This window comes from Lissotriton helveticus, chromosome 3_1, assembly GCF_964261635.1.
Source record: "Lissotriton helveticus chromosome 3_1, aLisHel1.1, whole genome shotgun sequence".
Classification (NCBI taxonomy): domain Eukaryota; kingdom Metazoa; phylum Chordata; class Amphibia; order Caudata; family Salamandridae; genus Lissotriton; species Lissotriton helveticus.
The window spans coordinates 23,558,650-23,573,237 of record NC_136061.1 but is presented as its reverse complement, the minus strand read 5'-3'; the positions used below and the strand labels follow the sequence as shown (position 1 = coordinate 23,573,237).

Here is a 14,588-nt window from a genome sequence, read left to right as displayed (position 1 = left end):
GTGGTTGTGACAGGTACCGATTCTGTTGCGCCTTTTGTAAGCGCGCCTGAACATCTTCCTCCAAAAAGGCAAAGGTGGCCTGAGCTCGGTACATGGCGGCAGGGTGGAAAGTTGGGTGTGAGGGGGTGAAGTTTGAAGCAGAAACCTTGCCAGACAGTACCCAATGATCGGAGGTGATGCTCTCCCACTGAGGTAGGAAGTAATTCAGCCTTTTCCCAACAGGTATTAGATGGTCGGGTGAGAAGTGGGAGTCACTTCTTTTTAACAGAATAACCCCTATTAGCGCTACCTTTGTCTTTACCACACCCACTCCCTCTATCGGCCCCTCCATGGAAGGACGTAGGTTGTAGGGAGTCCTGAAAGGACGTCTGGTAGGGCTAATAAGGAGATTTCTGATTGGAGGTCCCTGGTTTGGCATCTTCCCTGGTTTGTTGCTTGCTGTAATCTGTCTTAGGACTGGGGGACTGCACGGCACGCATGGACTTCAGCATGTCTGTGGCCTTTATTTTCTCAAGCATCCGGTCCTTTTGGAGGGTGAACAGTTGTTTGCATCAAAGGGTTAATTTAAAAAGTGCTGTTGCACCTCAAGCCTAAACCCGACACGCTAAGCCAGTGCCCCACCTTGCATTTGCCCGCTACGGCGGCGCAACTGAGGGAATAAAGAATCAGGCACTGTCGCTTTGGTGCCCTCAGGAGTCCACACTGAGACTCTAAAACAATAGTGCCAATTGTTGTAGCTGTCCACGCTAGTGCGGTGCAGCTGTGGGTATAGCCAAAGAGAAGGCACGGGCATCAATGCGCCCTAAGGATTCCCACCGAGGCCCTGAAAATAACGTGCGCGTCATTGAAGCGGCCGGCTCTCCTGCGGGTCAGCTCAGGAAATAGGCATTATACCCTGTGCCACATGAACACTGCCCAAGCACGGGTTCGAGTCCCCACTCACCGTGCTTTCTCCTTTGTGGCCTCGATCTCCACTTGCACTCCTAGATGGGGAGGCCAAAAGGGGAGCTTGCCCAGCTCCTACACCTCTGGCGCCCGCGGAGCTCTCTCCTCACTTCACCCGGTCCCCCTTCCTGGGACTGGGACTTCCAACGTGGAGCCTGCGAGGCTCCAGACAGGTCTCTGGGAGGCTGCCCACAATCAGGCAAGGCCGTCTGGCTTCCGGGTTGTGCATGACAGTGCCCTGGCGGTGCCTCTCAGCGGCTTCCCTCCTCACTCGGGCACAATGAGGGGTGGGCACCCACTCGTCAATAAATCAGCAATGCGGGGTGGGCACCCGCAAAATCAAAGGTGCACAATGCGAGGTGGGCACCCACAAAATCAAAGGTGTACAATGCAGGGTGGGCACCCGCACCAATAAAAGCAAAAAGCGGAGTGGGCACCCGCTCTTAAATTATCCATAAAGTGCGGTAGGCTCCCGCTCGATTTGGCTGGAATGTGGGGGAATCCCCACGTCGGAATTCCCTCAAAATAGGAGGCAGCTCTGCGCTGCGAGGCCGAACCAAAAATGCTCCTGTCTCCTGGGAAATAAAAAGAAAAGAGCTTACAGAGCGCAAGAGTCCTCAGGGTCCCTGTGGCATAGCTGGGCCGCAAACCCCAAGCAAGTCCAGAAACAGCACACTTCATTGGGTCTCAGCCCCTATATTTATATACATATTATCCTTTATCTACAGTACAGGGCTTGGCGGAACCAGCCAAAACTGGTTCGGGGGTAATTGGAGCACTTTGTTATCCAGGCTCCTCTTCCCCTTTGTCAGGTGGGGGCTTGGTGATCAGACACTCCACAGGGGACGAAGCCAGCATTGTACAGGGCAGGCACAATACTCATCAGGGGAAGGGGACTACTACTCCTCCAAATGTAGATGTCCCATTCAGCCGAGTGCTGACTCACCCTGCCCCTCCTCGAGCCACATACACACCTCTCCAGCCCCTGTCACTCAAAAGCCAGACATGCAATTCACATCAGGCAGGCAGACACATAGCACAAAGAAATGCCAACTTCTAAAATGGGCATTTCTAAAATAGTTATAATAAATCTGCGCACACCTTTACGCAGTATTTATTATTAACATTCCAAATATACTAAACTTGACCACGCTGCTCCTCTCACATCAGTAATTACCACTGCAACACTTATCAGGGAATCCCCAATGTATTCCTATGGAGGGCAGCCTCACAGTAGTGAGAAACCAAAAGGGCTGTTTGTTACTATCAGGACTTGTCACCCACTTGAGGTACATGTCCTGTCTTTTGCCTACAATGCACCCTGCCCATAGGGCTAGCTAGGGCTTACCTTAGGGGTGACTGATATGCAGTAAAAGTGTGGTCACAGACATGGCACACACTTTAGGTGTCACGTCACAGCGGCAGTGACACTGCGCGCACAGGCCCTGCAAGGGCAGAGGCCTGAAATAGGTTTGCAAGGCTACTTTGGTTGGGTGGCATAATCAGCGCTGCAAGCCCACCAATAGTGTTTAATTTACCAGCCCTGGGTATCTGAGATACCACTTTACAAGGGACTGACAGGTAAATTAAATAGGCCAAACAGGTGTAGACCAATCTTACCCTATGTAACACAGAGAGCACACGCACACGCACTTTACACTGGACAGCAGTGCTAAAGTGCCCAGAGGCCTAAAACCACCAACACCATGTCAGAGAAAAGGCTAGGAGAAAGGCAGAAACTTTAGAGATGACCCTGCAAAAAGGGCCAAGTCCAACACCTACAGTATGAGGAAAACAGGAAAATAATCTGAAAAAGAAAATCAAGTTGCACACATCTGGGCCCAACACTGGGTGGAGTATGCAGAGCCACACATGCTAAGAAGATATAAATACACACATATATACACAAATATACAGAAAGATTAATTTCTTTTTTAAGTTCGCTGGACGCTCTCTCATCATGGTAGGATAATTCAGTGCTTCTGAGCAATAATAAAGAAACCCTGGAGGAGATTGGGAATATGCCAGAAGACCGGAGAGATGTGGGTGGAAAGGAAGAGGCTTTCAGAACCGACGAGGGAGCCTTACCTTGACAGAAATCTCAGGGCTGTCATCCAGGACGACATACTGGAGCTTCTTCTTGTCTGAGCGGATATAATCAAACTGCAGCTGAAGCAGTGGAAGGGTTTTATCCTCACCCTGGAGAAGAAGCAAACCACACTGTTAGTCCATGTGAGAGAGTGCAAACTGCCCACCTCAAAGTAATGTCAGCTAGAAGTGCAAACAGGTAATCTAGTTCCAGTGAATCTAGGTCAAGACCTACACCCCTTAACTGTCCATCACTTGAACCCAAAGACCAAGATACTTACCTTTGGTAATGCTCTTTTCAAAAGAGAGTTTATCTATCTGCAGTTTCCTCATTTTTGGACTACACCCCAGGCATCAGACTGGATACTGAAACTTTGTCAGCAGTACTTTGGCGCGCCAGAAGGTGGCGCCTTGCAACTCTACACAGACGTCGTTTCGCTCCAGAAATAACATGCAGGCATATATAAGCACCACTCCCATGCACTGACGTCAGTTGCTTTAAAGACTGCCCGTGCCCCCAAACGCAGAGCTCAGAAAGTTAATTAGTAGACAGTGTGCAGATTCCTAGACTTGGGTTCCTATTAATGGATACAGGCCAATCAAAGACAGGGATAATGGGCGGGTCAGTGAGGAATCTGCAGCTAGAGCGTTACCGAAGGTTAGTAACTTGTTTTCTGATAGAGAATTCTATCTGCAGATTCCTCACCTTTTGAATAAATACCAAAGCAGTACCTATTCAGAGGTGGGTCTGCCAACGGACTCAAACCAGAAAGTCCTCCAGGACCAAGCAGGCAAAATTCCCCTTCCGGCAAACCTGTCAGTCCAGGCAATAATGCTTCATGAACGTGTGGAGGGACATCCATGTAGACAACTGGCCAATGTCTAGGACAGGGACTCCACGTGCCATCGTGGTGCTAGCAGCTTTGGCCTTGACAAAACGAGCAGGCAGTCCTTCCGGAGGCTGCATTTTTGGCCAACGCTTAGTAAGTGTTAATGCAGAGCACGACCCATCGGAAGAGGGTTCTCCTCTGCAGTTGCCTTGCCTTAGTTACTCCAAAGAACCCCACAAAGAGCTGATCCTCCACCTATTGGTCTTTAGTGCGATCTATGCTAAAGCTCAGCTCTCTCTTGGGGTCTAAGCAATGAAGTCTCTCCTCCTCCTCAAAGGGGCGAGGCGCAGCATTGAAGGCCAGCAGGGTGATGGCTTGATCGACATGGAACAACCTCATAACTTTCTGCAGGAAGTATGCCTGCGTTCGCAGAACCAGTTCATCTGGGGAAAAAGTGTAAGATTGATTGACACAAAGAGCCTGCAGCTCACTCAGACGCCAAGCTGAGGTGATGGCAAGGAGCGGTAAGGACAGCTGTGAAGCAGCTCAGACAGAGCGCACACCAGATAAGTCACGACCAGATTAAAGTCCCACTGAGGCCTGAAAAAAGGAGAAGGTGAGAGCATGTGTTGCAGTCTTTTTACAAAATGCATCACAGCTGGAGATTTAAACAAAGAGGACTGACCTGGCAAACGTAAGAAGGCCAAGAGGGGCAAAAGATGGCATGAGCTGGTGAGTATAGGTGGCCAGGAACCCGAGGAATGTCCATACACCGGTTGAAGGGGTACACGGGCACTCGTAAGGCATGAGGTGTCAGTGCGAATAGGACTGCGTCATAGAACAGCGCTGGCCCCTGGGTCTCAACAACTCTAGGGGTGTCACCATGAACTGAAATCAGGTGTGGACAGCGATCATTAATGTACAAGAAGTATGGGGGCCAAAATCCAACCTTGGCACATGACACGCTTGAGGCTAAATGCCCGGGACATTTCACCAACTGGAGTAAACGCCCTTTAGCCACTAAATCGGTGTGTAGATTGTACCGAAAGTTCACCAAGCATACATCGTAACCCATATCCAATAACATCAACCACAACTTGGCCCTATTGACGGAATCAAACGCTGTTGAAAGATCAATGAAAGCCATAGATAAAGGACAGTGCTTGACTAAAGTATACTTGTTAACTATTAAGCTCAGGTTCAACCATTTAATAATCATCCTCAGACCTGGACGAAAACCAAATTGAAAAGGGAACAAATATGCTGCTCCTGTGTCCATGCAGCAAGGCGACTGCAAATGACCCTGCCAAGGATTTTAACAGAGCTGTCTAGTATGGAGATGGGTTGTAGCACTTTGGAGACATTCGGTCATCTTTCCTACAAATAGGTACCATTGTCGCAAGTTTCCATGAGTGGGGAATATGGGTATTTAGCGAGGCAATGTGGACATTGGTAATCAAAGGACCACAAAGAGCAGCATTATTAAAACGATCAATGTCCCATCTGGGCCTTGCACCTTACCACCTACGCTCTCGTGTGTGGCCGCTTCAACTTCTGACAGAGATATGATCATGGGAGGGGAATCATATAACTTGCTGTTTAAAAGGTCAACTACCTCACCGTTCTCTTCTAGGTGGTATATAGCAGAGAAATGAAACTCCCAATCAGAGCCTAAGATATACCACTGCAGCAGAGACTTATCTGGGGCGTTCCTTGATCTAATTGTATTAATAGTATCCAGGAAAGACTTGCTGTGGTTGCCAACCACAGCTGTTTCCAAGATATCCCAGTCCAGCGTGTACAATGCGTTCATTCTGGTTTTAAAGGTTAGCTTATATACTTGACGAGCTAACTGGATATCGGGCGGGACTCTTGGGGAGGCAGATAAAGCTAGCCTTCGGTTCGCAGCCGAGCTATGCGACTCAAATGTTGTTACTGTTCAAAGAACAGAGTTCTTTCAGAATGAAAATAAGTAAAAGTGCATCAGGTCACTTTCTGCTAATTATTTCTCCTACAAGATTCAACGAAGACTAAATGTTACATAACTAAGCAAAGGGTTCGCAGGGTTGGAGAGGAGCTTTGTGCCCCGAGACACAGACAGGCCATTCAGTATTGTGTCACCTGCTTTAGCTGATGGCTAAAGGGAAGGCACTCATCCTTCACTTTCTGAACTTCTCAGCCCAGCTGCCAGCTCAAAATGAGAAAAGCAGACTCTGCTTTTATTTTGAACATAAACTCGTATTGGTCAAACAGGTGTGAGGGTGCGAACCATTTCTAAATTTCAAATCAGGCTTTCCTTTTGGTGCTAAGATTTGCATAGTGAATAGAATGGGGTAGGATTTCTATAATGTTATACAGCAAATATGTTGAAATACTTTTTGTTGTTCTTCACCCTCATGGTAAACACTGCAGCTACGATTCTGTTTATTTTCATTGTAGTTACTATTTATACTGCGTGCACTAGGCTAGGATTTTGATTTTAAAATAAGACTTTAAAATACATCCATGGTTTCCTGGTGTTCCTGAGTGTGCCTTTTCCCTAATGTAAGATGGTTGGGATTCCGCTACCCATTCCTCATATGGTTGACTGTTACCAGAAACCCATCTCATTCAAATGTTGCCCAGTGGGTTGTGGGGTGGCTGCAGTGCAAATGGCTCTCTGTCTCGGGTTGGCACATTGGCACAGTGCTTCGGGACAGGGGTTCTAGAAAGATTAATTCTGGGCTGTGTTCTAGTGGATGATGTGGAGAAAAAAAGAGTTACTTAAATGTAAATTCAGTTATCCAGTATTGGTAACTTTCATAGATTCACATTCTTGAATCATTCTGTGTCGTCAAAGTGGGAGTCCCACGGTATAATAATAAAGCAGTAAGTAGTTGTATAACAGGCTATAATGGCAGTAGGTTAGTTTAACATCTTATCTATGTCCTTTTAAAAAAAATAACCAAATTTGAACTATGAGGTCATACTGGAGGAAACACTCAGAAGAGACCCTTCATGAACTGTTTTATTATCCTTGTGGAGCACAATGATGGAACCTGAAAAGAACACATATATCTGGAAACCACTGCAAGATGTACCATAAAAGATGCATGCAACAGACCTGAACGAGCAAGAGAGAGAAGATAAGGCAAGATCTGTTCCAGTGGTGCCTTCAAAGGGTGTAATTTGCGTTGTTGGCACCATAAACAGAATCATTTCCACTTTCATCTCCATGATTTGTTGGTTGATTGAGATCGAGCTCTTGCCAACATGTCCTTGCATTACTGGGGAATGTTTAAGTTGCTAAATTCATGACATTCAGGAGCCATGCACATAACTGGAGAGAGCGTGGATCCGGGTGCAGAACTTGGTCCTGTTAATTGTCGGGAGTGTTGGTTTGATCCGCAGTCGAACTGGCCTTGACTCCAACATCAGGAGGAGTTCTGTGAAACAGTACTGCCTTGGCCACAGGGGAGCAATTAGGATCAGACGGCATCTCTGTTTTCTTCTTGCTGAGAACTCTCGGGATCACGGGGATGGGGGGAAAAGTGTAAACATAAATCCCGGACCATCTTATAAAAAAGGCATCCCTCCATGATCTGGGGAGCAGGTGCCGACTGGCGTAAACTCTGCATTAGCTGCTGTGGCTGATGGCGAAGAGATCTGGAATGCAGTTTGCCCCAAAGGTGAAAGATTCTGTCCAGCTTCTGTTGGTATAGCTTCCATTTGTGGCAACGTTCCAAAGATCTGCTGAGCGTATCCACTAGAGTGTTCTTTGGTCCTGCACAGGCTCCGCTTTGAGGGTGATGTGAAGTGTCAGCCACTCCCAAAGGTTCTGAGCTTCCAAGGAAAGAGCAAGGGAACGTGTTCCTCCTTGCTTGTTGACGTAGTGCATACTATTCGTGTTGTCGGTACGAACTAGCACTGATGATCCTGGTATGCGAGGCAGGAAAGCGTGGTGAGTGAGGGAGATGGCTATGAGCTCCAGGCGGTTTAGATGGATGGATCTTTGGGATGCAGACCATTTGCCTTGGATTTGGGGATCCGGAAGATGTCCACCCAAACTTTGAGGGAGGCATCAATAGTTATGATGAAATCCGGGATCAGGCCTTTGGAGATGTGCGACATGTGGGTTTGCTAGGTCAGAGCTTGAACCATTCGAGGTGTTATATTTATATGGTCGTTGAACAACCCTTTTGTTTGAATCCACTGAAGTTGTAACTCGTCCTGTAAAACGTCTCATTTTGAGGCGTGCTAGGGGCACGAGACTGATCGTAGATGACATCAACCCTAGAAATTATTTGTACTGATGCACCCAAGCGGACCTTTTTTTGCATTGCTTTAGAGCGAATTGCTCTAGTTTTGCGGTCTTTGTAGGGACAAAAAGGCCTCGTCTTGCGTGGTATCCAGAGTAGGCCCTACAAAGGCTATCCGTTGACTTTGGATAGGAGATGAATTTTGACTATTTAATGTGAGGCCTACTTTGCAAAAAGGGTAATGCAGTCTTGGGTGGCATTGGCAGCTTACATTGTTAATGCTTTTAGGAGCCAGCCGTCCATGTAGGGCAAGACTTGATGACAACATTTCCAGCGGAAAGCTGCAGATGGTGTCAGGCATTTTGTGAAAATTCAAGGTGAGGATATGAGTCCAAATGCCAGGACCTTGAACTGGTAGTGGATGCCAGCGACTGTGAAGCAAAGGTACTTCTGATGCTTGGGGTGAATGGGAATGTGGGAATACTTGTCCTGCAAATCGAGGGTGGTCATGCAATCCCCATGGTTCAAGAGATGCAGGATGCCTGATAGGGTGACCATTTCGAAGGATTGCTTCTTTAGGAATTTGTTGAACGCTCTTGGGTCTAGAATGGCTCTCCACTGCAAAAAAAGCCATTGGACTCTGCAGGCTGCTTGCGCCGCGCTGTTTGTCTTGAGTAGGCGGCTTATGGTGGATGACTGTACTGTTGGTGCTGATATGGAGGTCTATATTGGGACTGATGGGGCTGATACTGCTGGTATCACTGAGATGCTCCTCTGGATCAGGAAAAACCCTGCCTCGAGCTCCTCGAAAGGGACATTTCCGAAACTGCAATGTGCCGAGAGATTTAGCAGTTTCCATGTCAGTTTTGATGGCAAGCAAGGTGTCATCGATATGCTTCTTAAATAATGTAGGACTGTCATATATCCAATATATTGGATTGGACTTCTGGTCTGCATAAGGTTGACTTTGACCAACCCTGGCGGCACAAAACAGCGGCTCCTGCCAACTGCCGGAATCCAGTGGAAGCGATGTCCATTGCACAATTAATGATTTCAGAGGACGTGCACTCCCCTTCTTGCAATATCTTTCTTGCCTCTGATTTTCTGTCTTCGGGCACAAGATCAAACAAAGCACTATATCAGACCACATTTATCTATCATAGCAGCCTGAAATAGCTAAAGAATTAGCCGCACGAATAGACAAGACAGACAGATAATGAGGAGAACGCTTCCCAATGGTATACAAATGTTTGCAGTCCTTATCGGGAGGTGCTGAGATTGGAGTGGTAGGATTTTCGGAATGGCGCTGTGCCGCTTTAGAGACAACGAATCAGCCCTGCGGTGTCGTATAAGGGAGGCAGGAGAGTGTATTTTTTATTGATATGGGGCACCACGGAAGCCTGAGCTTTCATTAATTTAAGGTCAGCTTCTCAAATTTGGTCCACTACAGGGACAGCTCAGACTGACTTGTGCACTTGCTCCTTAACATCATACAAGAAGCAATCAGACTGCTTCACAGACATGGGCAGTGCAAAGCGTGCAGCAGCCCTTTCCATCAAATTGTAAAAAATCCCAATGTCTTCAGGAAGGGAACCCGAGGGGGCGATGCGGATGGTGACGGAGTAGGTATCACATAATCATCCCACTCATCATGAGGTGGAGGAGTGTCATGAATCTCACCCTCTTCCGTGTCATTGTCAGAGGATGATGATGGATCATCTCTGGGCGGCACAGGTCTAGCAGAGACAGGTGTCATCCATGGCATTGGAGTAAAAGGAATAGGTGGTGGGGAAGGAGGTGGTGTGTTGGGGACTTGTGAAGGATCTAGGAACTTTTTGCGATGATCTTGCAGCAGCGCCTGCTAGCCTTGCACCAAAGCAAAGGGTGCCTGGACTTGCAATGGAGGAGGTGGATGCTCTGGCAAGTAAGACTAGTGATCCTACAATGATAATAATGTCTGTTATAAGAATCCTCCTTGTCATCTTCTTCCTAATATTTGATATGCAATTCAGATGGACTATGCGCGGTCCCAAAAGGCCCATCATCTTTTGAATTATCCAATTCATTGAGTAGATGGCGCAGAGGAAAGGGAGACACTTTGCTGGAGGAAGTGTCCTGAGGCTTCAGAATAGTTTTTGAAGCTTGTATTCCTGTTGACGGTGTCATCAACATCAACGATGAAGGAATTAGTGAAGGTTCCATAGGCGGTGGGGTAGATGGCTTTGTCAATGAGGTATCCAGTGATGACGGTTTGGTGGACGGCTTCATAGACGAGGAGTCAGACGACGAGTGCTTTGTTGACTGTGGGACTCATCAACGGCAATGACAACGTCAATGGCAGGATCGCGGAGAGTGGAGGTAACTTTGCAGTTGTTGACGAGGCGATATTAGTCGAAGGTATGGGTGCAGTAAGCATTGAAGTAGTCTTCATCGGTGTCGCAGACAGTGCAGAGGCTGAAACAGGGATGATTGTCGATGTAGTGTTAATTGATGACTGAGGCATCGACGGCAGAATTTCCGTTGATGGTACCTTATGTATCTTGATTTTCAGCATTGATGGCTTTGAAGAGGTATGTACATGCTTTTTTTTTGTTTGTTAAAAAAATGATTTTATTGAATTAAAAAAATACAATAGCACAAAAGGTACAGTAGCAAAGAAAATAATAGAATTGTATGCAATATATCAATTATGCGCATGCTTTTTGAGGAGATTTTCAAAATGTTCTCTACTTTTTCAAATGTTTTGAAAGACCAATGATGTGAAGTCTTGTGAATTTCTCTTCTGTCTTCAGAGGTTAACTGGTCATGGGACCTATCCCTCTTCTGAGACTTATTAGAAGAGCCACTGTCCTCACCTGATGAGGCAGCTTTTGACCTCTGGAACCATAACAGGAGCCTTGCCTCTCCGTCTCGCAGCGTGTAGGAAAAAAAAGTGTAACTTATTCTGCAGTCCTTCAGAGAATGATGAGGATGAAGGCAATAGAAGCATTCTTTTTGTGCCTCATCCACATATAATCTCTTCTTCCCACGAGATTTGCAGGACCTAAAGAGTCCCTATTTTGAAGAATTAGACGTTTTGAAAGTTTTTGAACAGTTGATGTGAATAAAAACTGTGCAAAGCTCAGGGAGACTACCTTCCACAACATGTGACAGAAAATCTGAGGAAAACAGTCTCTGGTGGGAAGGTTCTAGGGGCTGCTGTCGCCTGATTGGTCATAGTTCATGTTTGGTTCTTCTTTAAAAAAAGGATATGGATAGGCTGCTAAACTAATTTTCTATTGCCATCATAGCCTATTATACAACTACCTACTGCTTTATTACTATACTGTGGGACTCCCACTTAGACGACGGGAATGATTCAAGCATGTGAATCTATGAAAGATTCAATGCTGGATAAAACATATCACTCCCACAGTACTCAAACACTAGAGATCAAGGTATGATTTCCAATATTATAATTTAAGTGATACAGCCAGTGGCTATGTGGCAGATCGTGAGTGTGTCAGCATTTTCACAAGGATCATCCTCCAGTAACTGCCACAAAGCGATAGATAACAGGTATCAGTAACGGCCAGAAACCATCCGCCACAGACCAGTTGCCGCGGCTTCGAGTAAGCTAACGGCTCAAGCGCTGCATGACTCCACGTTGTTCTTCATAAGTGATTCTGTCCATGTCTCGATCCATCAACAAATGGAACATTTAGAGCTCAGCATCTAACTTCGGATGAAGACACTTACAGAGAGACAAGAAGCCTTAGATATTGACCACGTCTAAGAGGTGATGGGTCTGCCTATCTACACCTGACAGGGACGTTGCTCAACCATCATTCTTCAGATTAACATTCACGCTGCCAGGGTGCACATACATGTGACTACACTCTAATTTGAATAAACACTCACCTTCCACTTCCAGGGAACTTCAGACGTCTCGATGTTCAATAAGCTGAGCAGCTCCATCTTCTGCAGGTCTTGGGCATTCGACAGATCCACCTCGATAAGATGCCTGCGGGTCACACGCAGGAAGATCCAGTCATCCTCCGTCTCAGCTGGATCCTTTCCCAAGAAGGGACAGACCACGATGGGGTCACACAGGTCCACTTGAAATGCAAACAGGGAAGAGGGGAATGATCAGAGAGTGCCCCGGATATAAACCTAAACAGTCAGAGAAAGTTGTGCATGCAACATGAGGACTGAGCACACTGGAAAGTCTGTATAGTATTTGTGTTGGGGCCTGAACCATACTGAGAACACCAGACATGGCATACAACACCTACAAAAAAGTCGGCAATGACAAAAAAAAAGAGAATTGAGAATGTAGACAGGGCCCTTCATAGAGAGGTATGGAAGTAGCAAACGGAGACAGCCTGTAGAATCAACAGTATACATAGCAGCGATAGCAGAGTGGAGACTGTGAAGACCGGTACAGACAAAGAAAAGTAAAGCATAAAGCACAAGGTATAAGGTAGATAAGAAAGCATCCCAAGGAAGCCGTGGACACGGACAATAAGAACAAGCATTGTTAGGAGCAGGGCATGGGGGAACCATACCTCTTGGGAGGCACGCAGCAGTGGGGAGACTCCGAACATAGGGATGCACAGATGGGGGTAGACTCACAAAGCACTGCAGAGGAAGGTCCCCACACACAAGGAGGAGGGGAGACAAACATGAAGGAGCTTGTATGCACAGAAAGAGAGCACAAAGCAGGCACAGAGCACGGCATGCACACGTAAGAGGAAGAGAGCAGAAAGCAGGCACAGAGCACGGCATGCACACGTAAGAGGAAGTATTGAGGGAAGAAAGCAGAGAGATCTTTTCAGAAGGGTCTTGATGCAAGTCATTCCTGAATGCAAGATTTACCCTCTACATCCTTTGGATCCACATTCCTCTTTTCCTCGCCCATGTGTTCTTCTTGTTTCAGGCTTGCTGGAAGTTCCTTGTCCTGTTCTCGTTCACAGGGAGCTTCCCTCACTGAGGGCTTCTGGGATTGCTCATTGGTGTCCTTGGGAGGGGAGATTCCTGTTCCCAAGTCCAGGGTTCTTTCCTCCTCCTGGACCTTGCTCTCACTCGAGGTGGCGGGTGGGACCTCAGCGTCGGTGACATCTGTGTGATGTACAATGCTTGTGGGTTCATCCTGCTGGGACCCACTGAGCTCATTCTCCAGATGGTGTCTGTACTGAAGCCAGTCTGCCCCAAACTGATCTCGGAAACTGTCAATGCGTGCGATGTCCTGCTGGTGATGGAGAACGATATCTGCAAAAAGGAAGAAGCACAAGTAACGTGAGGCAAAGGCCATACAGGAAGGAATCGAGAAAGGGGTGGGCACAGGGCTCAACATTATACATCAGTGCATCTGCTGGCAGGGAGTGGGCCTTACAGGGAAGGAGGTTCTTGTAAGTTTGGGAACACCCTCAAACTCATCGGTTTATGGGTAATCAAAAACATTTCTATGTTCCATTCACACCACAAAGTAATCTGATATTTACTCCTGACAACTGGCGTAAACCTGTTTTCAGGACAGCAGTGAGAAGTTACAATACACGACTGGTGGGTGTATAGGGAAAGAGATTTTCCACATGAGGAAAAGATATGCAGTTATACTAATTTGAAAGTCATTTTTGCATGTAAGCAAAGCTCTTTGTCTGTGTCAATACTCACGCAGGGGTGGAGACTAGGGGTGGGCGGAATTTGCGTAATCGCATTACGTAAATCTCCGTGAAACGGTAAAAAATCTCCGCGAACACGCAGAAATTCCGCGAACACGCAGAATTGCTTGTTCGCTATGCTTTTTTAATGTTCGCAATCGCTTTTTGTGTGCTCGCCGGGAAATATCTTGCAAACACGCATTTTGTGAACGCGAACAAGCATAAAACTTCGCGAAGTCGGGGAACGCAGAATTTTGGGCAATTTTGCGTTCTCCGCGGAACGCAAAATTAACCATATTCCGAGAGCGGAACGGAATTCACCGCCCAGGCCTGGTGGAGACACAGGGGCTTTGGGAGGTGCAATAAGGGTCACCTAGAAAGAGGCTAAATGACCCCTGGCATGGGAGGCCTTGGGAGAAGAAATGGAGTACAGAAAAGGCATCCCTTGTCCTGTGGGTGGTCACTAACTGTCCCCCACCCCAGGCAGGAGCTCCTGCAGCCTTTCAAGGGCATGCTTGTATGCCAGCAGTGAGAGATGGAGCCGGGATCTGACACTGCCACTCCATCCTTCCCTGCTGCCCTCTCCCCAGCACTGACATAAACTCCTGAGTATGCACTCGTGGTGCCTTCACAGACCATGACCCAGCTCCTCATCTGGTAATATTATGCCCCTGGTGTAAACCGGAATATTTTAAGCTTCCATTTATAGAATTATTATAATATTGCTCAAAATTACAGACTGGTGTTTGGGGATAAATGTAGTTGATTTATTGCTTGTACAGCTATGTCTAATTTTTGTTTTGATTTCCTTGCAATCAGAGGACTCGCTCTACTACTTTGATGTT

The 14,588-nt window shown here is 46.9% G+C and overlaps 1 protein-coding gene across 1 annotated transcript in view; it reads right to left on the bottom strand.

The window, feature by feature from the left end:
- STK11IP (serine/threonine kinase 11 interacting protein) overlaps positions 1–14,588 on the bottom strand; it is a 291,281-nt gene that overhangs the window by 87,214 nt on the left and 189,479 nt on the right. Inside the window, exons 14-16 of the mRNA XM_078683491.1 lie at positions 12,959–13,351; positions 12,002–12,198; positions 3,034–3,144 (exon numbers count right to left, since the gene is read on the bottom strand). Coding sequence (XP_078539617.1) covers positions 3,034–3,144; positions 12,002–12,198; positions 12,959–13,351 — 701 coding nt within the window. The remainder of the gene's footprint in view (positions 1–3,033; positions 3,145–12,001; positions 12,199–12,958; positions 13,352–14,588) is intronic.